Raw genomic sequence first — 24,292 nt, forward strand, 5'->3', positions numbered from 1 at the left:
GTGACATAATTATAAAACTTTTAGCTATTCCACTGCCAGTCTAATCAAATCCCTACTATACATAATGATAGAATGGGAGTCTCTTGGTAATCATGCCTAAAATTTGTTTTTTGTTTTTTTTTTTGAGACAGAGTCTCGCTTTGTTGTCCGGGCTAGAGTGAGTGTCGTGGTGTCAGCCTAGCTCACAGCAACCTCAAACTCCTGGGCTTAAGCGATCCTCCTGCCTCAGCCTCCCGGGTAGCTGAGACTACAGGCATGCGCCACCATGCCCGGCTAATTTTTTCTATATATATTTTTAGTTGTCCAGGTCATTTCTTTCTATTTTTAGTAGAGACAGGGTCTCGCTCAGGCTGGTCTCGAACTCCTGAACTCAAGCAATCCTCCCGCCTCGGCCTCCCGGAGTGCTAGGATTACAGGCGTGAGCCACCATGCCCAGCCAATCATGCCTAAAATTTAGATACTAAACTTATCATTTAGTAAGTTGCATTTTTTATCATCATAACAGTCACATCATATAATTCTGTATATTCTCATTTCCCCAAACTGAATGCATCATCTCTGCAATTACCACAATTTCAATTATTGTCATTCTTCTGGTACCAGGCTCCGAATTGTTTCTTTGGCCTCTCATATTCATGCCTCAAGTGTCGGTATTGATCTCTTTATAAATCTCTTGGATTTATTTTTTCCTTTTTACATTGCTACTACTCTGCCTAATTCTTTATCTTTTGAACTAAACACTTCTAATAAATAGCTTGATTGCATTTCCGTTCTTGTCTTTTTCCCTTCCAATCCATACGACTTACTCCAGATTTATTTTCCTAGAATAGACACTCGATTATATGTGATGTCATTCATAAATCCATTCTCTGGATTGAATTAATCCCATCCACCCTGTCTGATCTTCTCTGCTAGCTGCACTCCTGCCTTTGAATCTTTCCCGTTGCTTACAACTCTCCACTTTCCTCACCACTTTTTCTGAAGCTTAATCATTCAGCTAACTAGTTCTTCTCTAAATAATTAAAACATTTTTATTATAAAATGACACATGTATGGAGGTTTAAAAAAATTCAAACTGTACAGAAAAGCAGCTCCCTGCCCAAATGTAACTACTGAGGACAGAGACTCTGATCACAGGTGTGTTCCCGATGCCTAGAGCGGTTGGTGCCTGTCAAATGCAAGGTGTCACTGTGTATTTATCATTGGACTGAAAAGTGAACATCTTGCTCCTCCATTGCCCCACTTCTATTCGCTAGCATTCAAGAATAAATAACCCTCATTTCTTGCTCAAGGAATTTGGAACTGAGTATAGATGAGGAATCAAAATACCATTTTTAGTACTGCCAACAGGTACTGAGTCCCTGTTTAGTTTTTTTCATGTAAAGTTCCTTGAGGATAGTGATTTGTGTTTTTTTTAAGTCTTGGTATTTCCTGCAATGCCTGACATATGAAATACCTTAAACACCTTGACATTTAATAGGATAATTTTGTGTAAAGCCCTTAATCCTTGTATAAACGTTACTAAGTGTGAAAACGAAATTTGGTCCTATGTTTCCTTCTTTCTCTATATTTATTTTATATGAATGAGTATATTAATCAGTTATTAGCTGTTTAATTACATAAGAATAAAGCAGACACAGAGCCTGCCTTGAAACTTAGGGCCTAGAACAGAAGGCAAGACAAAGACGTAAAGCTAATGGTTGAATCAAAAGAAATGTATACTATGCTGAGGGCATCTGGAATGAAAGATGATGTTTGCCAGGGCCTCAGAAAAGTAGTGGTATTGAGGGTGTGGAAAGTAGTAAAAACAAGTGTCTGAGAAATTGTGGGGCACAGTAAATAGTATGTTTCATCTAGAAGGCGGATTGTGGAGAGGAAGAACAAAAATGAAAGGAGGTTGTGGAGCATGGGACGGTGTATCAGCTAATGTCCTCCAGATTGATGTATGTTTAGGCCACAGTTTTTTCGTTTAGTGGGTTTACAATAAGCACTTTTTTGGGCCATATCCTGTGGTTAAAACTGATTCTGTTCATTTGTTCTTTCATAGTTTGGAGGCAAACTGGTTACATTTGAGAATGTCAGAACGCAGGCTCAGCAGGGAGCTGAGCAGCAGCAGCAGCACCATGTGTTCATTAGCCAAGTCGTAACAGAAAAGGAATTCCTCAGCCGGTCAGACCAGCTCCAGCAGGTGGTGCAGTCACAAGGATATATTGCTTACTGCCAGAAAAAAATTGATGCTTCTCAGATTGAGTTTGAGAAAAATGTCTGGTCCTTTTTGAAGGTAAAGTTGATATGTAAAATCATTTTATTTAATCATCTGCAAATTTAACTGTTCCCATTATATTCTACTGTCTTCCCATTAAAGAAACAAATGGAAGAGTGTGATTTCTGGAATTTATGATGAAATTAAGAAACTTTGTAAAGAGCACACAACCTACTTCCTTATGTTAAGAATTCTTCATTTTCTACTTAGAAAAGCCTAATATGAAATACTTTTTTAATAAGTAAACAAAAAGCAATATAATAGATATATTTAGGGGAGAGAGACATAACATTCACCATATCTATTTTAAAATTAGAACATAGAGCTTACTATAATAAAAACATAGAATGTTTACTATCTATAGTAGATCCAGTTACAGAAAATAGGAAAAGAGGAAAGAGGCATAGGAGAGAGAGGTTGGAGGTATTTGTCATCCTGTCTTTAAGAGGAGTTAGAGGGAAAAACATTCTTTTTGCTGAGTTGTGTTTTTAACAGTAGAATAGCCAATAGAATTTCCTGGTTTGTCATTTTGCTTCCACTGGAATGTCTAACTGCAGTTAGTGAATTTTCCAAGGAAAAGCAATCTTAAATACAATAAGTTTAAATTCTAAAATTGTAGGGTTTATTTTTATGTTTTGTAATGAAGTATTAGTTTTGACAAAGTGATTATTTAGGACATAATATGTTCCACGTAATGTGAGTTTTGCATTCATTTAAATTTTGGACCAGAGTGAGTTTGTACTTGCAAAAATTATAATTCAAAAGTAAGCTTATTCAACCAGGATAATTAATTACTTACATACTTACCATTAAAAAAATCTTATTTTTTAAATAGCTGATTTTTGGATTCTAACAGTGACTCTTCAGAATGACATAGTAGACTTTAAGTATTTTTAATTCTTAGAATCTGATCATTTCATATAAAAATCAAGCCTTTAAATGTAGATCTTTGTTTCAAGAATATGTCTTTTTTAAAAGGTAAACTTTGAGGATGATTCTCGTGGAAAATACCTTGAACTTCTAGGATACAAGAAAGAAGACCTAGGAAAGAAGGTAAACTTTCGGGAAAGTTAAATGGCTGTGTTTATATTACATTAATACAAATAAAATATTTATATATTGTACTTTTTTAAATAAAGTTCTACACAGATTATCTCACGTCAGCCAATAAACATTTAATAAGAATTTGTGTTTGCCAATATTTTGAATACATATTGTTAAATGCAAAACTCCACATTATACCTGGATGTAGAAGCTGCCAGAACCACATTTAATTCAAGGTGTTTTGTTTTGTTTTGTTTTGTTTTTGTCTTATAGTTCAGTCACTTCAGAAAATTAGTGATTCCCTCAAAGAGAAATAATTAAAAGTAACTTTGTTTTTATTTATTTATTTGGCAACAGAGTCTCACTCTGTTGCCCAGGACGAGTGCTGTGGTGTCAGCCTAGCTCACAGCAACTTCAAACTCCTGGGCTCAAGCAATCCTCCTGCCTCAGCCTCCCGAGTAGCTGGGACTACAGGCGCGAGCCACCACGCATGGCTAATTTTTTGTTTCTATTTTTAGTTGTCCGACTAATTTTTTTCTAGTTTTTTAGTAGAGATGGGGGTCTCGCTCTTGCTGAGGCTGGTCTCGAACTCCTGAGCTCAAGTGATCCACCCACCTCAGCCTCCCACAGTGCTAGGATTACAAGTGTGAGCCACCGCACCCTGCTTAATTCAAGCTTGATTATCAGGAATAATTGGGCCTTGAAAGATTAGACACTATGGGCCTCAAACACTGGAAATCACACTGAGATTTTAGTAGGATATGTCACCAGTGGCCCTGGGGAAAAGAGAGAGGGAAACTATTAGAGGTCACCCCAAGTTTACTACAACTTAAGTCATGAAAAATTAGGGCATTATTTCAGGCTATCACAATTTTCTACCCTACTTGTGCTTTTGCCCATAGCATGTAATTCCTAAACTGTATATTGAGTTGGTCCAGGTAACAAGAAGTAAATAGTAGATATTTCGGGAACAGGAGCGATTTATTGTAGTGAACCTGAATAAACAAAAAGTCCAAGTGATCTGCCTAATAGGTTGACTTAAAAAAAAAATTTTCCTTTAGAAAGACGATGCTGGACACAGTGGTTCATGCCTATAATCCCAACACTTTGGGAGGCCAAGGCCAAAGGATCACTTGAGGCCAGATCTTCAAGACCAGCTGGGGCAAGATAGCAAGACTCCTGTCTCTACCAAAACTAAAAAACAAATATGGAATAAAAAAATCAAAAGAGGACATCATATTGCAGTTTATAGTGTTCTTCTTAAAGAGGGGTTTATTTATTATTCTACAATGTTGATGTCAACATCAATAGCAGTAAAAATGCTTTGACTTTGGAAACCTCGAAGGCGATATTTTAGATTCTCTACTCGTGTGATTTGTTTTAGCCTTTCATCATCCTTTGGAAATGACTCGGGTTTTCTGTAGCATTACAGGGATGTTGCAGACATGGTACAGACTGGATACCGCGCCCACTAGGCACACGCTGAAGGTCAGGGCTCCTTGAATGTGGGACGGACCACACCACAGCCTCACTGCTTAGTGGCCGTGTATCTTTGCTCCCTCCGTTAGAGTTTTTACATTTAACTTTATTATTAGTCTAAACTTGTTAATGCTGCAACTTTTTTACGTTTGCGAGAGATTAATGTGAAAGTTTTACTGCATGCCCGATAGCAAAAAATGAGGAAATAGGATCTGATTGTCAGTATGCTTCTAATAACAGTTCTTTCCATTGTGAGTACCTGAAGAAATATTTTTAAAACTTTGTTATTTTATTTAAAGCAAAGTAGAAGAGAACACATTTGTTTTGAGGTTAGTTTTGTGATTGAACGGCAGAGTGGGATGATACCTGAGCAGTAGAACTCCACATGAATGAAACTGGAACTGTGGAAGCCAGTATTGCACAGGTTTTATTCTTTTCTTAAACGTACTCCCCTTGATACGAACTTTTGTGGATTTTTGCCAACGAGAAAGGAGTAAGAGGTGAAGGTTTGCTGCATGCCCTGAAATAGAATTCCATTTAGTAGGTGAGTTGTTATTTTTATTTCAGATTGCTTTGGCCTTGAACAAAGTGGATGGAGCTGATGTGGTAAGAAGGCCTTTAATAATAGCTATCTTCTCAAAGTTTAGTTAGCTCATAACAAAGAAGGAAGTCTAATTTGAGAAATTTGTTTTATGCTTCATGGTAAAAAAATAAATGCTGATTCTGGGTATTTTAATAAGTTAATAATTCTCATCTTAAAATGGCATAGGTTTAGCTAGCAGAGCAATTCTTTCTTTTGGCATACATATTTGAATTTTGTAAAAGAGGAAAAACTGGAATCGGTGACTACTCAGGTACTTACGGTAAAGATCTTTTTTGCTGAAGGACATTTGGTAGGGAAGAAAGGAAAGGTGTTAGCAATTATTATTCTTTGCTTTTCCTGTAATGGTGTTTCATAGTAAATTTACTCAGTGTTGCTTCTTAGGATTAAACTAGCTCTGAATGTGAATGGTTGGGTCTTTTGTCTTCCTTGTTCACTAATAACCTTTTAATGCTACATTCTTCAACTTCCTCTGTAATTGTTTTGTGTACCAAAGGCTCTTAAAGATTCTGACCAAGTAGCACAGAGTGATGGGGAGGAGAGCCATGCTGCCGAAGAGCAGCTCTTGGGAGAGGTACTTAACTTTTCTTCATGTTATATTGGACAAATTTGTGATATTTGTGTATCTCACATTGAGATAAGGAAAATTTTCTCAACTACTTTTGCAAAATAAAGTTGGAATAAATTGTTTTCTTAGAGATGTTTAGGGTAGGAATCTACCTATACTGACAGAAGTGTCATCTTTGAACTCGAACCTCACTTCCGGATTATGTGGTTTAAAATTAATAGTTGATGTCTCTTAATTGGGTCAGATGGCCATCAAGATGTCACACTGAAAAGAGATTTTATTCAGAAATCCACATTGCATTGCATGTATGAAGTTTTTTCTTACCACATTAATATTTTGGGCCCACTATCAGTAGCGTAGGCTTCTGAATTAGTCCTGATCTTGGAGTCCAAATACACAATATTTCACTAAACTAAACTGTGTCATGATTTACTGTTAATGTGTCCTTAGTTGTAGTTCATAATTTTTATAACTAATTAAAAAGAGTCCTTGAACACAGAGTTGTATCATTAATTTTTTTCCTGTTAATTTTCCAGGCTTTTTTTAACTATTAATAAATAATTCCATACTTTTCTTGTTTTCTAATTTTATTTCATCTTGGGAAATTAATCAAGAAATTCTTATTTCTCATCTCATCTTTGACTTTTTCATTGTTCTTTATGATATGGGAATATTCTATGGAATGTTTTCTATAATCTAAATTATAAAAATAATTCATCAGTAAACTTAGACTATTACAAGATGATTATAAAAATCATTTTCCTTAGAAGTAGATCTTTTAGAGTTTAATTAACAAGGAAATAAAGGATACGTATAAAATCTTACTAAAAATTAGAACTAAATTTTGGGAATATTTGGACAGAATTGTAGGATACATAAAGAAATGTACTTTTATTTATGTACAACTAGATTAACTATTATCAAATAGAAGACCATTTGGGAGTACATTTATGAATAATAGGCAATAATATGTATTTACCAAAATAGTAGTCATTAATCTGTACTTTGATCTCTTGAAAAAATTGTGTTTAAGGAGATAAAAATCTTCTTTATCTTGATGATACTATTTGTTTATTAAATATTAATAGCTTACATATTGAAGATACTCAATGCATAATAAATTGCGCGTTTTTTTGGCCTGATGTCTATTTCAAAAGTCCATAAATAAAGATTTACTAATTGTTTTTAGAAAACAAAGTTGAAAAATCATTAAAAACAAAGGTTTTTTTTGAAGTTTGTTAGTGATATAATCAGATCAATATCTCTGATTTATTCCTTATTGTGAATAACTTAAATTCTCAATTTTTTTTAGTTTGTATGTGCTAAAATGCTCATCTTTAGTTGGAGAAAGGGATTAAGGTTATAGATATTCTCCTGTATTAGTCAGCATTAATTAATTAAGCTTTACTTACAAATGATGCAATGCTGTACTCTGCCCTAAAATTACCCCGTTCCAAAATGGATACTAGGCATTTAGATTCAGGTGTGTAGGTAACACAAGCATAGAAAAAAGATAATATATCTCATATAAGAGAGTTATGTTCTTCTTTAAAAATTTCTCTCTAATCTCTTTGATATATTTTTTTCTTCTTTGGAATTTTTATGCATGGAAGAGAAAGCATTTAAAGTTATTTACTGGCAAAGTGCCTTTCTTTCTAAAGAAAGAAAATATTGAATTAATTTTTAATCAAGTCTTTCAGGTAGTCTCAGAAGTTTATAACAAAACTATATATACTTTTAGCAGACTGATCTGTTGTTCCAGGTAAGACTAATTTGAGAGAACACAAAATGTATAATTAGAGTATATTCATAATAAATAGTCTATTTATGTGGCTTTTATTCTATGGACAACAAATAATTTTTTTTCATGATTTTTTCCTTGATTCAGTTAGAAAAAAACACCTTACAAATCAAATCTGGTGGACAGGAATTATTAGATGTGTAGAAATAAGGTTGTTTTAAAATGTAAATATAATATAATTTTAAAATGTATATTATACATGTTTCAAGCCACTCATAGTTAAGGTAAGGAAGAAAACAAAGATTCTTTAGCTTCAATAATAACTTCTGAGATACTGGTAATGAGTATGTCCACTTTAGTTTACAGTATTCCTGATGGCTTTGGATTTTATTTATGATTGATTGCACATCAGTTATTCATAATACTTACAGAAGTCATAGATCTTAGTGTAAACTTGGATCTGAGAACTTTTCTAGAATAACTTGGCATGTCATCTAGTTAGTAGGTGAATAATCTTAAATAAATTTTGTTTTATTAGTAAATTATTCCACACTTTCATTGTTGCTAAATTGCCACTTTTCCCATCTCTTTAGCGCATTAAAGAAGAAAAACAAGAATCTGAATTTCTACCATCAGCTGGAGGAACATTTAATATTTCCATCAGTGGGGGTAAGTGCTTGTTGGTTTTGATTTTTTTTTTTCTTTAGGTCTCTGGCTTTTTTGTTGGTTTTGATTTCCAATTGTTTTTTTTTTTTAACCATTTGAAAACAATCCCTGAGTTTAAGTTAGAAATGTTTTGTCAGAGGTGGTAGAGGGTTGAGAAAGAACTCAGTTTTCATTTAGTACAGAGTATGTAATTAATGCCTTGGGAAGGGTGGTGTGTTCAGGCACCCAACTCATCTTTAATAATCCGGTTTAAGGAGTCTGGAAAATGTGTTATTTTACATGTATCTCCATATATTGCTATAGATCTCTTCCATAAATGCCAAGAGCTTGTGCTAGAAATTAATCTGTCAGTAATCAGAAATTAGTATTATGTTCTCCAATTGTATGTCTATACAAATTGATATGTGTAGTATTTTGTTGTCTTTGGTAACAAAAAACTCTATTTAAGTTGGATGTATTATTCCTTGTTGCAGATATTGATGGCTTAATTACTCAGGCTTTGCTGACGGGTAATTTTGAGAGTGCTGTTGACCTTTGTTTGCATGATAACCGCATGGCTGATGCCATTATATTGGCCATAGCAGGTGGACAAGAACTCTTGGCTCGGACCCAGAAAAAGTACTTTGCAAAATCCCAAAGCAAAATTACCAGGGTATGTTATTTTAAAAATAAATAAACAACAATATTTATCTTTCTCAGTATAAAAGCAATACACACTTATTATAGGTAATTGAAATGCAGAAAATAATAAAGAATTTAAAAAGCCATTCATAATTTCTTGACCTAAAAATAGTTGTTGGCAGTTTGGCATGATTATTCCAGTTTTTATTGTTTTCCACACATAATTTTAAAAATTAAAAATATTTTAGTATTAGAAAAATTTAATAGAAAATTTTAAAGGTAAAAATTTGAGCACTCCCTAATTCTGCCAGTAGATAGATGCATATCTTTACCTCTTTCTGTATATTTGTAGAATTTTTTAATTAACGGAATCAGGATCATATATGTATGTATACGTGTGTGTGTGATTTCATTTATAGGTATTGTCACTTATATTGTAAGCATTTTCCCACATCATTAAAGACTTATAAAAATGTTTAATTATAATATTTTATGGTAAGGTTATTTCCACCATTTTGGGATGTTTAGGGAGTTTCCATATTTTGCTAATATATATAAACACCGTTGTGTACAGTGACAAACATCTCTGTTGTACCTAAAGATTTGTACAAATTTCTGATTATTTAATTGGGCTGTAGTCCTCGGAGAAGAATTTCTGGAATATGGGATCTAAACATTTTTACGCCTCTTGCTTGATGTTATTTTCCACATGATAAAAAAGTAATTTTTATGGAAATTACTTTTCATAGAAGTTGTACCGGTGTTGAGTCCCTGCAGCATTGACTGCTCTCAGTCTCCCCAGCCTCACCTCGTGTCACCCTCCCCCGTTGTCCGTTAGCCACGCCGGCTGCCTTTCTCCCTGGGACTTTGCACCTGCCCCTCGACCTAGAATGCTTTTCCCTTCTTGATGAAGTTAATTCCTGTTTGTCCTTTAGATCACATCTCAAAAGTCTACATGTACAGGCGGTTTTTCCTGATCTGTCAGACCAGATCATGTCTTCTGTTAAATGTTCTGATAGCACCCTATACTTTTCCTTCTCAGCACTTCATGAAATACGTTGGTGATTTTTTTTTTTTTTTTTTTGAGAAAAAATAATACTGTTTATTATGTCATTTGGTTCAGAAATATACCTCATTATGCTGTGGCTTTATTTGACATGAAATGCTGTCAATAGTAGTTTTCAAAGATTTGTTTTTTATCCAGAATTAATTTTTATTTATATACTAAAGACTTAATTCTCCCTTTGTTTTCCTTTCCCCAGCTTATCACTGCAGTGGTGATGAAGAACTGGAAAGAGATTGTTGAGTCCTGTGATCTTAAAAATTGGAGAGAGGCTTTAGCTGCAGTATTGACTTATGCTAAACCAGATGAATTTTCAGCCCTTTGCGGTAAGAGATGAGCTTTATATTTAACTGCATTAAATATGTGGCATGGCAGATTATAAATAAAATTAATGGCAAATTTTATTAGAACTTTTTATAAACATAAGAAAAAGAAGTTCTCATTTGCATACTTTTCTCAGAATTATTAAACACATTTCTTCAGCCTGGCACGATCGCTCACGCCTCTAATCCTAACACTTTGGGAAGCCAAGGTGGAAGGGTTGCTTAAGGTAAGGAGTTTGAGACCAGCCTGAGCAAGAGCGAGACCCTATCTCTACAAGAAAATAGAAAAATTAGCCGGGCATGGTGGTGCGTGCTGTAGTCCCAGCTACTCAGGAAGTGGAGGCAAGAAAATTGCTTGAGCCCAGGAGTTTGAGGTTGCAGTGAGCTACGATGACACTATGCTCTAGCCCAGGTGACAGAGTGAGACCTTATCTCAAAAAACAAACAAACATACAAACGAAAAAACATTTCTTCTCCATACCTACTCGTTTTTAATAAAAATACTGTTTAGTGATTTTGGTTTCAGACAGACCAGAGTTGGAATCTTGCTTCTGCCTCTTACTAGCTGTGTGACCGAGGAACAGTTACTAAGACTCAGTTTATTCATCTGTAAAGTGGCACATAGGTAACTCTCACTTAGTAAATGCTAGCTATGATAAAAGTAATAATTATAACATTTAAGTAGAAATTACTGTTATAGGCCATGGCTAAACTGGTGGCTGAGGAATAAATAGCTATTTGTAAGAAAAGAAGCTTAGGGCTGCTGGTATAAGAGCAAACAAGCATTTGCTACCTTGAAAGTATTATGAGAATACAAAAAATTATAAGGTATTAACTGTATGTTCACAAATAATTTATAGTAGACTTAGCTGTGATTGATAAATCTATTCCAAATGTGTCTTTAGGGTTTTTCTGTTCAAATATTGTTTTCATGTATTGTTTTTTCTAATATAGTTAATGGAAATCAGTTCAATAGCTACATATAGAGTCTTGTGAAATCATTTATTATATACAATGTATCACCCACTTGCATTCATTTAACATATGTTTACTGAGCCTTTACAGTGATTTCGTTTCTCCCTGCTACTCACTGGTTATGAAGGGTAATCTATGCCTCTGAAAGTATTATTGAGGTGCTCGTGACCTCATACACAGAATGCCTTGGGTATAACCTGATTCTGTTTTCCCGTTATTGGTAGATCTTCTGGGAACCAGGCTTGAAAGTGAAGGAGATAGCCTCCTGCAGTCTCAGGCGTGTCTCTGCTATATCTGTGCGGGGAATGTCGAGAAACTGGTTGCGTGCTGGACTAAAGCTCAAGATGGAAGCCACCCTTTGTCCCTTCAGGTTAGAATCTTGGAAGCAAAAGGTGCTTACGTTTTATTACCCTACTTATGATCAAGTTACATTCTAGAAATTCATTTGTTCTGCAAGTTCATTGGTTTCATGCTACTAATTTACAGTCTAGAAGTCCTTTTGCCAGATAATTACATGGATATATTGCTGTCTTTGGAGAAGCAAAATTTGAGATGATGGGCCGGTAAAATGGGGTTGCGGCTGTTTGTAAGATCAAAGTTGTGATCTGGCAGTTTATCGGGGGAAGTAGGTGGCAAGGGGACTGAGAACAGCCCTAGGGTTTACCAACCTTTTTCCTCATGCTTCTCTCTCTTTGCCGCCAGTGGCCCTGCCTGCCTTGAGCAAAGAGAGAACTGATGTAGATAAAGGAATAGGAGGCATCCCCAGTAACAATAATCTTTATGGTTAAGGGAAGATGAGAGTGAGAGGTATATGGAATCCCAGGTAACACCAGCAATACACAAGAGAGGAAGTAAAAAATATGGGACTGTTCTCAGACACTGAGTAACTCTATGTTTAGATTTCTTTTTCCCCTCAGCGTTTAATCAACAGTTTTATGATAATTTTGGTATAATACTTCTCTTTCTCTCTGGAAAGAGATTTTTCTCAGTACGGTCATTGCTATGAAGGCCACTCTATTGAAATTAAAAATCAGGTAAGAAATCAAGGTTTTTCCTTCTAAGTCCTGAGAGAAAAACACTGTTTCACACTTCTGGATTTGTGTACTTATTAAAGGCAGATAGGTAGGACATTTTTATGCTTCTACCTGAAGTATACCTACCCGTTGTTGAAAGAATCAGTATTGAAGAGCAACAGGAGAAACTCTGAGTTACAACAGTAAGCCTGTTTGGAGATCACATGCCTTTGTGGTCCCCTCACTGTCGTACTATTTTTATGGGATAGATGGTGTGGTATTTTCGTCGTTCCTCCCATTCCTGCCAGGACACAGTTTCAGCCTTCGGACATCTGCTTATCACTGTCACTTTGGACATTTGCCTCTTTTAGCTCACTAGACAAGTATCTGGTAGTTTTAGGATGTTTAAGAGAAGGTGGGAACCTGTGCCTTGTCCATGAGTAAGAGACCTCCTTCTTCCTTCCTACTTTTTGAGTGGCCTAAATAGTGGCCACACTTTTCTAAGAGACACGACAACAGGTACTGTGCTTTTAGTGAGTTTTGGAAATCTTAGTACCTCTGTATCTTTTCCTGCTTCCTCTCATACACATGGTCTTGATATCTCTGTTTGTTTCTCTCTCACTCTCCCTTCTTTTTTCACTTAGGATCTGATTGAGAAAGTTGTCATCCTGCGAAAAGCTGTACAGCTCACCCAAGCCACGGACACTAATCCCGTCGGGGTTCTGCTGGCTGAGAAGATGAGTCAGTACGCCAGCCTGCTGGCAGCCCAGGGCAGCATTGCCGCAGCCTTGGCTTTTCTTCCCGACAACACCACCCAGGTAACCAGAGTTCTTTGTTCTTTTTGCTTTTAATGTATGAGTAAGGCGAGTCCAGTAGACAGCATTCGGTATCGGATGTAAGCGTGCCGTCATGGTAGGTGGAGTGTGGTGGAGCAGTTGAATTCCTGTCACCTGACTGTAGGTAAATGTCACTGACAATTTGTCAAGGATCGTTTCAGGTGTACACAAGCTGCGTCAGAGCTGAGATGCTCTTGTAGTGTGGTAGATTCCTTTGTCCTGAGGGATGTAGCGTTTTAAGAAAATCAATGGGGGAAAAAAATAACTTTTTATTTCTAAAACCGAATGTTGATTCTTTGTATTAAATATAAGGTTCTCTGTGGGAGTCTTTTATGTTGAAAAGCTATAAATGTTAATGTTTAATCAAACAGTTGTTAACATTTTTAAATTCACATGTGTGCCACCCCAGGTATTATCACAGAAATTCATTCTGTATGCCATTTTAGTCTGAGACCATCTTTGTGGGCAAGGGTATTTTTTAAGTATTCAAGGCAGAGGGAACTACATTACATTCCCAATTTATTATTCTTATTTGGTATATAATAAAACTGATGCTTTTTCAAGATACTTGTTTCAATTCAATCCAACCCAACAAGTCAACTAAGCATGAGATTCCAAAGTGTGATAAGTATTGGAATAAAGGTAGTGTTGCTATGGGAACACAAAAGAAGGGGCCCCAAACCCAGTAATGGAGTGTGGGTGGAAGGTAGGGGAGGGCTTTGAGGAAACTTTTCCACACGTAGAATATTTATATCTGCATTTTGTGTCTGATGGAGCTCGATTTTGAGCCTGGCAGGTACTTTCTCTTCTTATACTTTTTATTATTAACTTTATTCTAATTTTGATGTATGTTTTTTAGTCAGTTGTCTTCAGTATTTTGTCTGTTTTAGGGAATTATCGATAAAGTTCATTAAGTAAAAATATATAATACACTCCAGGACTGTGGATGTTTGACTCTCTAGTTGGTTTTATACACACTTAGCTATGGGATCCAGCTCATATCTTTCTAAGTTGTTAATGGGCATATTAGTGGAATAGAAACATAGTCTATTTCTTTATGGTGACTTTGGCATATTAGTTTTATAAGACTTTTTATTTAAGGTCTCATCGTTATATTGAGATATGAGACCCTTTATCTTAAGACTGTCTTAATCTGAGACCCTTAGATCATCTAGTCTTAGGATTAAACTATTTTCAGTGCCATTTATAATCACATACATTTTCTATACATTATTCTTCATGCTTTTCTTTGGACTTTAGAATACATTCTTTATGCAAAAAAATATAATTTTGATGTTTACTTTCTGTATTTATCTCAGCAGACCCTGCATTTTTGGGGGAATATTTCCTGAGACTTTGTGATAGCATTGTATTAATAGTATATAATTTCCCCCATAAAAGGCAATAAGGTATATATACCTAAACCGTTTAAATGACCCCTTAAATCTTTAACAAATTTTTAGTAATGTATAACTTTTAAAGAGATTAAAATAAATTCTTTCTGAAACATTTTAACACATTGCTTTTTTTGTTATTTGTTAATACTTAGGACCCATACATGTTCAACTCATACTTTTGTAAATCTATATAATTATAGATCTGTATGAGCTATAGATCCGAATTTGACATCTTTTAAAGTTTATGTCAGAAATCTTTTAAAAGTTTCATCTCTTTCTTAGAACATAATTTTCTTCCATCACCATCTTTAACAGTTGACTCTTTTGGGTGGCCTTTTTTAGTTGTATTTTTAAAAGTAGTTTTGTGATTGATGAGCATTACATAACCACAAGAAAACATCAAAAGAGCAGTGATTGATAAATGACATTGATCTTTCCTACTAACAGTGATGTGGGCATAATTCAAATCCCGGCCTCAGTTAAATTACAAGTTGCAGTACATGCCATGGACCTTTGGTGCCAGTCTTGAGTGTTAGAAACCATGATGTTGAATCCTCGAGTGTCAGGGTCTGTTGTGTAATACACAGCATTAAGAACAAAAAGGGGTCTCTTGAATGATCTGATAACTGTAAGAAAATCAACACATTGCCATATAGTTGGATGAACTCTAACAGTTTGCTTTGCTTTTTTCCGTTGCTTCTTATAGCCAAATATTGTGCAGCTTCGTGACAGACTTTGCAGAGCACAAGGAGAGCCTGTACCAGGACATGAATCACCAAAAATTTCTTACGAGAAGCAGCAGCTGCCTAAAGGCAGGCTTGGACCAATTGCTGGCCACCCACAGATGCCAAGAGTTCAAACTCAACAATATTATCCCCATGTGAGTGAGATGGTCCAAATGAAGTAGGAACATTTATACATTTCTGTTCAAATTGATGGTTTTAGTTTGTTGGGCTAGGGACCTGCTCTGATATGATAAAACTAGACAACATATTGTTTTAATAGTTAGACTTTTTAGATTCTTGAAGTGGTATTTATGATCTCCTTTTTAAAACCATCCCTTTAATCTGGTCAAACAGTACATTTTAGATATAAATTAGTTTTAAGCTTTCTTGGGAGATTTCTTCTTATTTCTCTGTCGCTTAAACTTCACTTACACACGTACGTCTGTTCTTGAAACTTCTATTTGACTCATCTGACAAGCTGTAAGTAAGTAAGGTAGTAGGAACAATCTTGTCGGTGATTTGGTTAATTTTAAAAATATTTTTAGAATGTAGTCTTTTTTGAGTATCGTTTTCTGAATTATTAGAATAGGTTTACTCTGTCTTCTGTATCTGCACAATAAAGAATATCCAGAATACAGACTTTTTTTTGAACAACTTGGATATTAGAGAAAAGTGAATGACCAGAGATTTATGAAGTTGTAGGTCATGTGGAATATGAAAAGAATTAATAATTTTAATTTAATTTAATTAATTTAAATTACCAAATGTTTTTGTCATAAAATGTGCCCTCTTATTATCTTTTACTATTTCATGTAGAAACTTTTACATTTCCAGACCAGCAGATAACCTTCATGTCTTTAAATAAATAGTATTTTTTTCATAAGTAATAAATGGTCTTGGTTGATAGCAAAGTTAACAGGTACTCTGCCTATTTTTAAATAGAACAAATTGCTGATAGGATTGAAAGTGTCTTTTTACATTTCATTATAGCAAAAGTAAGTATAAAATCATGAAAAACTAAAAAAAATTATCAGTGCTCTTTTGTCTGTTGTACTTTTGGTACTTAATCAGGGTAGATTGTATTTGAGTAAAGCTGTTAACTATCTAGAATACTCTATTTTAATTTTTTTCATTCATTTGACTAATATTTATTGAGACCCTACTGTGAGTACCTGGCATTGTTCTAGATGTTGGGGGTATGTTGGTGAATAAAATAGATTAAATTTCTTACCCTCTTGGAGATTATACTAGACAGATGAGATGATGGCTAGGAAAACTAAGAGGCAGAGATGTCAAGCGACTCACCACAGCTTTAAGTCACAGGGCTTGAATTTCTCAGCATTGCATGGCTGGTTAGTGCCCAGGCTGGGATCAGAACTCCCAAGCATCTTGCGTTAGACTAGGATGTCTCTCAGGGTACTGAAGGAAGGTAAGCTCTACATTGGCAGAAGAGAATATTTACTCTTTATGTCCTTGGATTTATCTTGTCTTTCTGGGAAAAGGTAAAAACACCTTTGGTGTTTTTTTAAGAGAGACTTATTTTAAGAACAGAAAAACAAATTGAATCATGAATAAAGCAGTGATTTTCCTGATTGAAGCTTATGATACACTGAATAAATGAAGACAGTGGCTTGTGGTTTTACAGTAGTGTTAGTGGGCAGGGGTAAAAGGATGTAAGGGAGGACAGAGTTAGGAGTTCCGCTCCCACTCTGCCCAGCACAGCTTTGCTTTTACTGTCGACCCTTGAACAACATGGGGATTAGAGGTGCCAGTCCCCCCCCAACACAGTTGAAAATCTTCATGTAACTTTTGACTTCCCCGAAATTTAACTACTGATAGCTTACTGTTGGCAGGAAGCCTTACTGATAACATGAACAGTCAACGCATATTTTGTATGTTATATGTATTGTATGCTATACTCTTACAATCAAGTGAGCTAGAGAAAAGAAAATGTTATTAAGAAAATCATATAGAAGAGAAAATGTATTTTACTCTTCATGAAGTCGAAGTGGATCATCATAAAAGTCTCATCCTCACTGTCTTCCTGTTGAGCAGTCTGAGGAGGGAGTGGAGAGGCTGGTCTTGCTGTCCTAAGGGGGACAGGGGTGGAAGAGATGAGCGGGAAGCCACGAGAGGCGGGCACACTCGGTGTGACTTCTATGGAAAAACAGTCATGCGTAAGTGGACCTGTGTGGTTCAAACCCATGTTGTTCAACGGTCAACTGTATTTTTTTTTAAATATATATTGGAGTTTCTACAAAGATTTACTTAAAGGATTTTGATGGCTTAAAAAAAATTGAAAACCATTGGCCTCCAGGGTAAGCAACATGGTATAATATAGAAATCACTGCCCTGGAAATTAGGAGACCTGAACTCACCAGCGAGCTGTGTGGACCTCAGCAAGCCCGTTAGCTTCTCTGGGCCTTGCTTTTCTCAGTGGTAAAGGGTAGGAATTAGACTGCATGATCTTTAATATTCAGCTGTAATAATCTCTGATTGTGTGATTTGTAAGCCTCATATGGGACTAATATGATTTTTGTGGCTCTAATGAAATCCAGGAAAGGGAGCTTATAGCAGTATGTTTGCAGATTAGTAGTAGCATAAGTAGTATTAATGCATCAAAAATCATTTTACTTAATTACTTTTTTCCCCTGGGATATTTTCTTTCCCTCCCTACTTACAAGACCTCACTTTTCCTTGATGATTGAATGGCATTGTTCTAATGCTTTGATTTAGGTTTCACATTGTTTTTTCTCCTGTCTCCCTCCCCCTATTTTGTTGTGGCTGTGTTTTGGAATCCCAGCCCCCTTGAAAGCAATTGCCTGACTAATGTATGTTGCTGTTCGTACTTTTTGTTTTGCATCTGGCTGTTACTACCTTTTGGATTTCTTTTTCTTCTTTTAATGTTTTCATTTTTTATTTTCTGTGATTGGTATTTCTTTGTTCAATTCAGGTTAGAATTGCCCCTACTGTCACTACCTGGAGTAACAAAACTCCCACTGCCCTTCCCAGCCATCCACCTGCAGCCTCTCCCTCTGACACACAGGTATATCCTTCATTTATTCCTCTTTGAGCAACATTCTGCTCACCCCCACACACACACATAGGGAGGGGGAGAGAGAGAGAGAGAGAGAGAGAGAGAGAGAGAAAGGGAGTGTTATATATTCTCTACCCCCATTCCTCAAGGTCCCCCATTGCTACCTCCCACCTGCTCATTGCATTTTAATGCTTTTAGGATGCAAAAAACAGTTTTTAACAAAATTAATTTATTTCCTTATCCCTCCTCTCCTTTTGCAGTTCTAAATTGACTGGAGCTAGGAATACATCAGCCAAAGTTCTGACAATGGTTTCAATCTGATTTCACTGAAGATTTTTTTCTTTTTTCCTTTTTTTCTTTTTTTTAGCATTGCAGAAATTGAAGAGAAACAAAAGTTCCCTTGATGGCATTTATACTTACGTTTCTAGAGTGTGGAGTAGTGAATGGAAATTAGTAGAGATGGAAAATCCTGGTGACTTACTATAAATATCACTGACACTCTTTTATGAGGCTGTTGGCATCTTTTGCCATTCATGCAGTTATCACTTCAGATCTGTCTGATCTGTAAATCACTCAGAACGTGTTGCTCAGAAAACAGGGTATTCTCACAGAACAGGCTCAGTGCAAAAGAGGAAAACAAAAGCAAGCATGGTGTCCTGAGGAAGAGAGGATATGCAAAATGCAGTGTTTCTTATGCAGTAAAGTTTCTTTTTAATAAACATAGAGTTCCATTTAAAGCTTATAAGTCCATCTGGTAAGATTCTTGGTTCCAAATGTAATCCTCCTTTTTATCATATTCTCGTTTTCTAGGGAGAAAATCCTCCGCCTCCGGGTTTCATAATGCATGGAAACATTAACCCAAACGCTGCTGCTCAGCTCCCCCCGTCTCCAGGGCATGTGCACACCCAGGTACCACCGTACCCACAGCCACAGCGTAAGTAATGTGACCCCGAAGTCCTTTCGTAATGGCGTTTCTTATCGAATATAGTCACCATTTACTCTCAAGCCCCAAAGTCATGGTCAAATCAACTCTGACAAAGGAAAAACCATCCTGGGTAGGACTTCTGCATCCCTGCCGTAGAGAAACATGGTTTGCCTAAGGGACATCCCGGATCAACATGCGAGGAAGCAGATCCTACACCACTCTGTTCAGGACAGTTGATGACTGTTCCTGAGCCATGACTAAGACCTGTTAAACAGAGATGATGTCCCATCGTTTGGGTATAAAAAAATAGCATTTTAGAAATTATTTTGTGCATACACTTTTCCTTCAGGCAAGATGACACAAACCATTTTTGGAAAAATGGTTTCGAGGGGCATTTGTTGTTGTTTTTCCATTTTATTTATTTATTTATTCATTCATTCATTCATACATACATACTGGGTTTTTTAGAGCAGTCTTAGGTTCAAGGCAGAATTAAGCAGTAAGTACAGAAAGTGCCCACATTATATACAACCTTCCCACTGTTGGCATCTTTACTACAGGGTGGTGCATTTGTCACAATCGATGAAGCTACATTGACGCCTCATTGTCACCCAAAGCTTACACTAGTGTGCACGCTTGATGTTGTACACTGTATGGGTCTTGACAAATGTTTGATAACATGTATCCACCATTGGCTTTTTGTTTTAGAAAATAGTTGCACTTAGAAAGTGAAAAATCACCGCTATTTCAAAATTTAAATTAAGAGCAAAAAATAAAATAAAAATCTCAAAGGGGAAAATTATAAGACTAAACAATTGCTGCTAAAACAAGAGGTCATTACCTAGTGAGAACTAATCTTCATGAGTGTGTTCTGTGCTAAAGTGGATGTTCTTACTCCACTTACACTTAGGCTAAAGTGGACGAATGCAAATTTGGTGCAACCTCTCAGTCCAGCGCTTAATGTGAATGCTGTCTTCAGAGTACCGCTAGGAAACAGATACACTTCCACTGCGTTCACTCTGGGGTGGTTCCTACACACCCCTGGCCATGCAGACTGTGATGGTATCACGATCTCCCTAATCTGAGTTCAGATCTTTGCATTAAAACATTAGCTGGCTGCCCTGCCTGATGGTTTACTAACCAACTATATATAATATGTAAAATATTATGTAGTAATCATTTCATCAGGGATCGTAGAGTTGACCTTAATGTGGAACTGCGCTGAAACTCAGAATTGGAGTAGCTGGTGATTCTACTGGATGTTGGAGAAGATACTTGATTCATAACAGTAGTGCTAACCCTCCAGTTCCTATGGGGGAGATGTCTTGAGCTGCCACCAAACTCCATGTAAAGCGGGGTGCTTTCAATGTGTGATTCCTGCGTGGTTCCATCCGGTGGCCACTATAGTCTTTTCACAGGAACAGGAAAAGTCTCAGAAGAGGGTCAGTCTTAACAGTTCTTGGGTCTGATGATTCAAAGGCTTTCATAACCAGCAGCAATTTGGGGGTGGCATTTTTCACATATTGGACCTAATATTTTAAGTATATTTAGGGCATCTGAGCCTCAAAAACGTAACATATGATAAATGTTAATTTGGGGTTGTAATTTACTGTTATAATTATTGAAATCACTTCCGCAGAATGAGATAACTTTTTTGTTTTCTGCTGCTTTCTGAATAAACTTGTAACTAATTAAAATTTCTGTTTCTTCCCCTTGATGTAGCTTGTCAACCAGCCCAGCAGTATTCCTTCGGAACAGGGGGGTCGGCTATGTACCGGCCCCAGCAGCCTGTTGCCCCTCCTGCTTCAAACGCTTACCCTAACCCCCCTTACGTCCCTCCTGCTCCTGCCTATTCCGGGCAGTCCCAGCTGTATGCAGCACAGCACCAGGCCTCTTCGCCCACCTCCAGCCCCGCGGCTGCTTTCCCTCCTCCCCCTTCCTCTGGAGCGTCCTTCCAGCATGGCGGGCCAGGAGCTCCACCGTCATCTTCAGCTTACGCACTGCCTCCTGGAACAACAGGTACACTGCCTGCTGCCAGTGAGCTGCCTGCGTCCCAAAGAACAGGTCTGCGCTTGAAAGGGATCGGGTTCGGCTCCCCCTTTTTATTTTTTCATGAACAGATGGGTGGATGGAGGGCTATCATTTGTGGTAAACTGCATAGTGTGAGGTGTTGGTTGAGTTTTTATAACAAATTCCAGTACTGTTTATAAAAGTGTGATTTTTTTTTTCCCCCATAATGAACTTTATTTGCCAAATGAGGAGAGCTTCAGAGCTTCAAAAGGGGTCAGAGTGTATAATCTGCCATTGAACTTAAAATAAGTGGTAAGCAATGAATTGGCAGGATAATTCGTGACTGGAATCGGATTTAGTTGACATTGATTTCTTTATCTGAGCCAAGGTACGCACCGTGTTCTTATTAAGTTTTCAATTTTTAAAATTATTCGCAGCTTAAATTTGTTCATGAAAATTAAACAGTGTAGAGTCTTAGTGAGGCTGCACAAATTTTATAATTATGTTCATTTATAAGGGTCCAGAGTGATCTCGATGTGTTTGGCAAAGAAAAAAAGTGAGAAAGTACAAGTCTGACAAAGAGAACGTGTGAGACAATAGAAAGAGAGTGTCCAGTAACGCACAATTCCCGGTTGGGGCAGTGCAGCCCTCTCAGGCATTTAGTGAATGTTTAGGCTTTTTTTTTTTTTTTTTTTTTTTTTTGCTTTTTTTTGCTTTTTTTTTTTGTCTACTAGTGTAGTTGTGCCTGAACATTTCTAATTAATATCATAATGTCATTAATATTTTTATAGTGAAATATACATTTTATTAATATTTTTGATTGGCATCATCATTGTATACATTTTGGGGGCACAGTGTGATATTTTGATATATGTATGCAGTGTGGAATGATTAAATAAAGCTAATTAACATTTCCATCACCTCACTTACCTATCATTTTTTATGGTAGTGAAATACACATTTTTGTAAATTCTTTTTATCGCTCATTTATGTTACAGCATGAGCATTATGTATTGTGTTAATTTCTATGAGTAGGTCATATTGTTTGATTTTCACTTGCGGATAGTAAAAGGGGCCTCAGAAGTCTGTGTTATAAAAAAAGAATCAATCACATGGGGTTGAACTGCTCACATAGCGGTCAGGAGTGCAGGCTTTGGAATTAGACTGCCCAGGTTTGTATCCCAGCTTCGCTGCTTTCTAGCTCTGTGATCCTGAGTAAGTTACTTAACTTCTTAAGCATCAGTTTTCTCAGAGAGTAAGACTAGTACCTGCTCATTAAGAGGACTGAATGCATTAACACATTAAAAGACTGCAGGAAGACAATTACTGCCACATAGTAAGCACTTTTTTAAAAAGCTGCAATTGTAGAAAATCTCACTAAAATTAGAACTCTCTGCATTTTAGTACTTAAAAGCAGTTCTCTTGTCAGTTCATCACTGATGGTTTTGAACTAGAGGGGCAAAAAAGATAAGGTGAGACTTGCTCTACTCCTAATACTGAAGGTGTTCTGGGGGAGTCCAATATATATTTCCCTCCTTTTATGTGTAAGCAATAACTTTAATTAATAAAAGTACTTGATAAAATAGGATCTATCAGGCTGGGCGCGGTGGCTCACGCCTGTAATCCTAACACTCTGGGAGGCCGAGGCAGGAGGATTGCTTGAGCACAGGGGTTCAAGACCAGCCTGAGCAACAGTGAGAACCCTGTCTCTACTAAAAATAGAAAAATTAGTCTCTACTAAAAATAGAAAAAATAGCAATATCGTGGTACGCAGCTATAGACCCAGCGACTAGGGAGTCTGAGACAAAAGGTTCACTTGAGCCCAGGAGTTGGAGGTTGCAGTGAGCTATGATGATGCAGCTGCACTCTACCCAGGGCGACAAAGCGAGACCCTGTCTCAAAAAAAAAAAAAAAAAAAAAAAAAATCTATCACAGGAGTATTCTTTTCTAATATGACTTCATAAATATGGATATAAAATATTTTTTAAATGTTACTACTTTAAAGTCTCATGGATAGTTGATCCCAGAATTACACACACATTTCCTTCCCCCTACTCTGATATATAGTCATGTGCTGCGTAACAAAGTTTTGGTCAGTGATGGACTGATACGACAATGGCCCGTAAGATTATAGTGGAGCTGAAAAATCCCTGTAGCCTAGTGACAGCATAGCTATCCCAACATCACAGTGCAGCATGCATTACTGATGTGTTTGTGGTGATGCAGGTGTGAAACACCTGTTCTGCCAGTCGTATAAAAGCATAGTACACACAATTATGTATAGTACATAATACTTGATAAGAAACAACTATTACTGGCTTTATATTTACTGTACTATACTTTTTAAAATCATTTTAGAGTGTACTCCTTCTACTTTATTTTTTAAAAAAGGTTAATTGTTGAACAGCCTCAGGCAGGTCCTTTAGGAGGTATTCCAGAAGGCAGCGTTGTTGCCATAGGAGATGACAGCTGCCTGTGTGTCATGGTCCCTGAAGTCCTTCCAGTGGGACAAGATGTGCAGGTGGAAGACAGTGATATCGACGATCCTGACCATGGGTAGGCCTAGGCGGGCCTAGGTAGGCCTGATGTGTGTGTTTGTGTCTTAGTTTTTAACAAAAAAGTTGAAAAAGTAAAAAAAAAAAGAAAGAAATAGAAAAAAGAAAGAAAATACATTTTTGTACAGCTATACAAGGTATGTTTTGAGCTGTTACTACAAACAAGTCAAAAAGTTAAAATATTAAAGAGTTTATGAAGTAAAAAGGTTATAGTATAATAAGGTTATTAAAGAAAGAAAAAAATTTTAAATAAATATAATGAAATATAGTATAGCCTAAGTGTACAGTGTTTATAAAATCTACAGTGGTGTACAGTAATGTCCTGGGCCTTCACATTCACTCACCGATTCACCCAGAGCAACTTCCAGTCTTAGGAGGTGAGTGTACCTTTTCCGTGTTCAGATATGTTTAAACACACAAATGCTTACCGTTGTGTCACGATTGCCGACG

At 36.5% G+C, this 24,292-nt stretch overlaps 1 protein-coding gene across 50 annotated transcripts in view; it reads left to right on the forward strand.

Annotated features, from left to right (window-relative positions):
• SEC31A (SEC31 homolog A, COPII coat complex component) overlaps positions 1 to 24,292 on the forward strand; it is a 57,961-nt gene that overhangs the window by 16,966 nt on the left and 16,703 nt on the right. For 9 of the 50 annotated variants that reach the window (XM_069485392.1, XM_069485382.1, XM_069485381.1 and 6 more), the window contains 12 exons: positions 2,048 to 2,281; positions 3,242 to 3,316; positions 5,354 to 5,392; positions 5,884 to 5,961; positions 8,290 to 8,365; positions 8,836 to 9,014; positions 10,246 to 10,372; positions 11,569 to 11,714; positions 13,002 to 13,175; positions 15,297 to 15,470; positions 19,163 to 19,286; positions 21,000 to 21,341. In XM_069485392.1, the coding sequence (XP_069341493.1) occupies positions 2,048 to 2,281; positions 3,242 to 3,316; positions 5,354 to 5,392; positions 5,884 to 5,961; positions 8,290 to 8,365; positions 8,836 to 9,014; positions 10,246 to 10,372; positions 11,569 to 11,714; positions 13,002 to 13,175; positions 15,297 to 15,470; positions 19,163 to 19,286; positions 21,000 to 21,341 (1,768 nt within the window). Of the gene's footprint in view, positions 1 to 2,047; positions 2,282 to 3,241; positions 3,317 to 5,353; positions 5,393 to 5,883; positions 5,962 to 8,289; positions 8,366 to 8,835; positions 9,015 to 10,245; positions 10,373 to 11,568; positions 11,715 to 13,001; positions 13,176 to 15,296; positions 15,471 to 18,268; positions 18,362 to 19,162; positions 19,287 to 20,999; positions 21,342 to 24,292 lie in introns of all 50 variants that reach the window. The other 41 variants (XM_069485372.1, XM_069485371.1, XM_069485376.1 and 38 more) reach the window with 13 other exon arrangements.

The sequence above is a fragment of the Eulemur rufifrons genome, chromosome 13 (assembly GCF_041146395.1).
Source record: "Eulemur rufifrons isolate Redbay chromosome 13, OSU_ERuf_1, whole genome shotgun sequence".
In the NCBI taxonomy this organism is placed as follows: domain Eukaryota; kingdom Metazoa; phylum Chordata; class Mammalia; order Primates; family Lemuridae; genus Eulemur; species Eulemur rufifrons.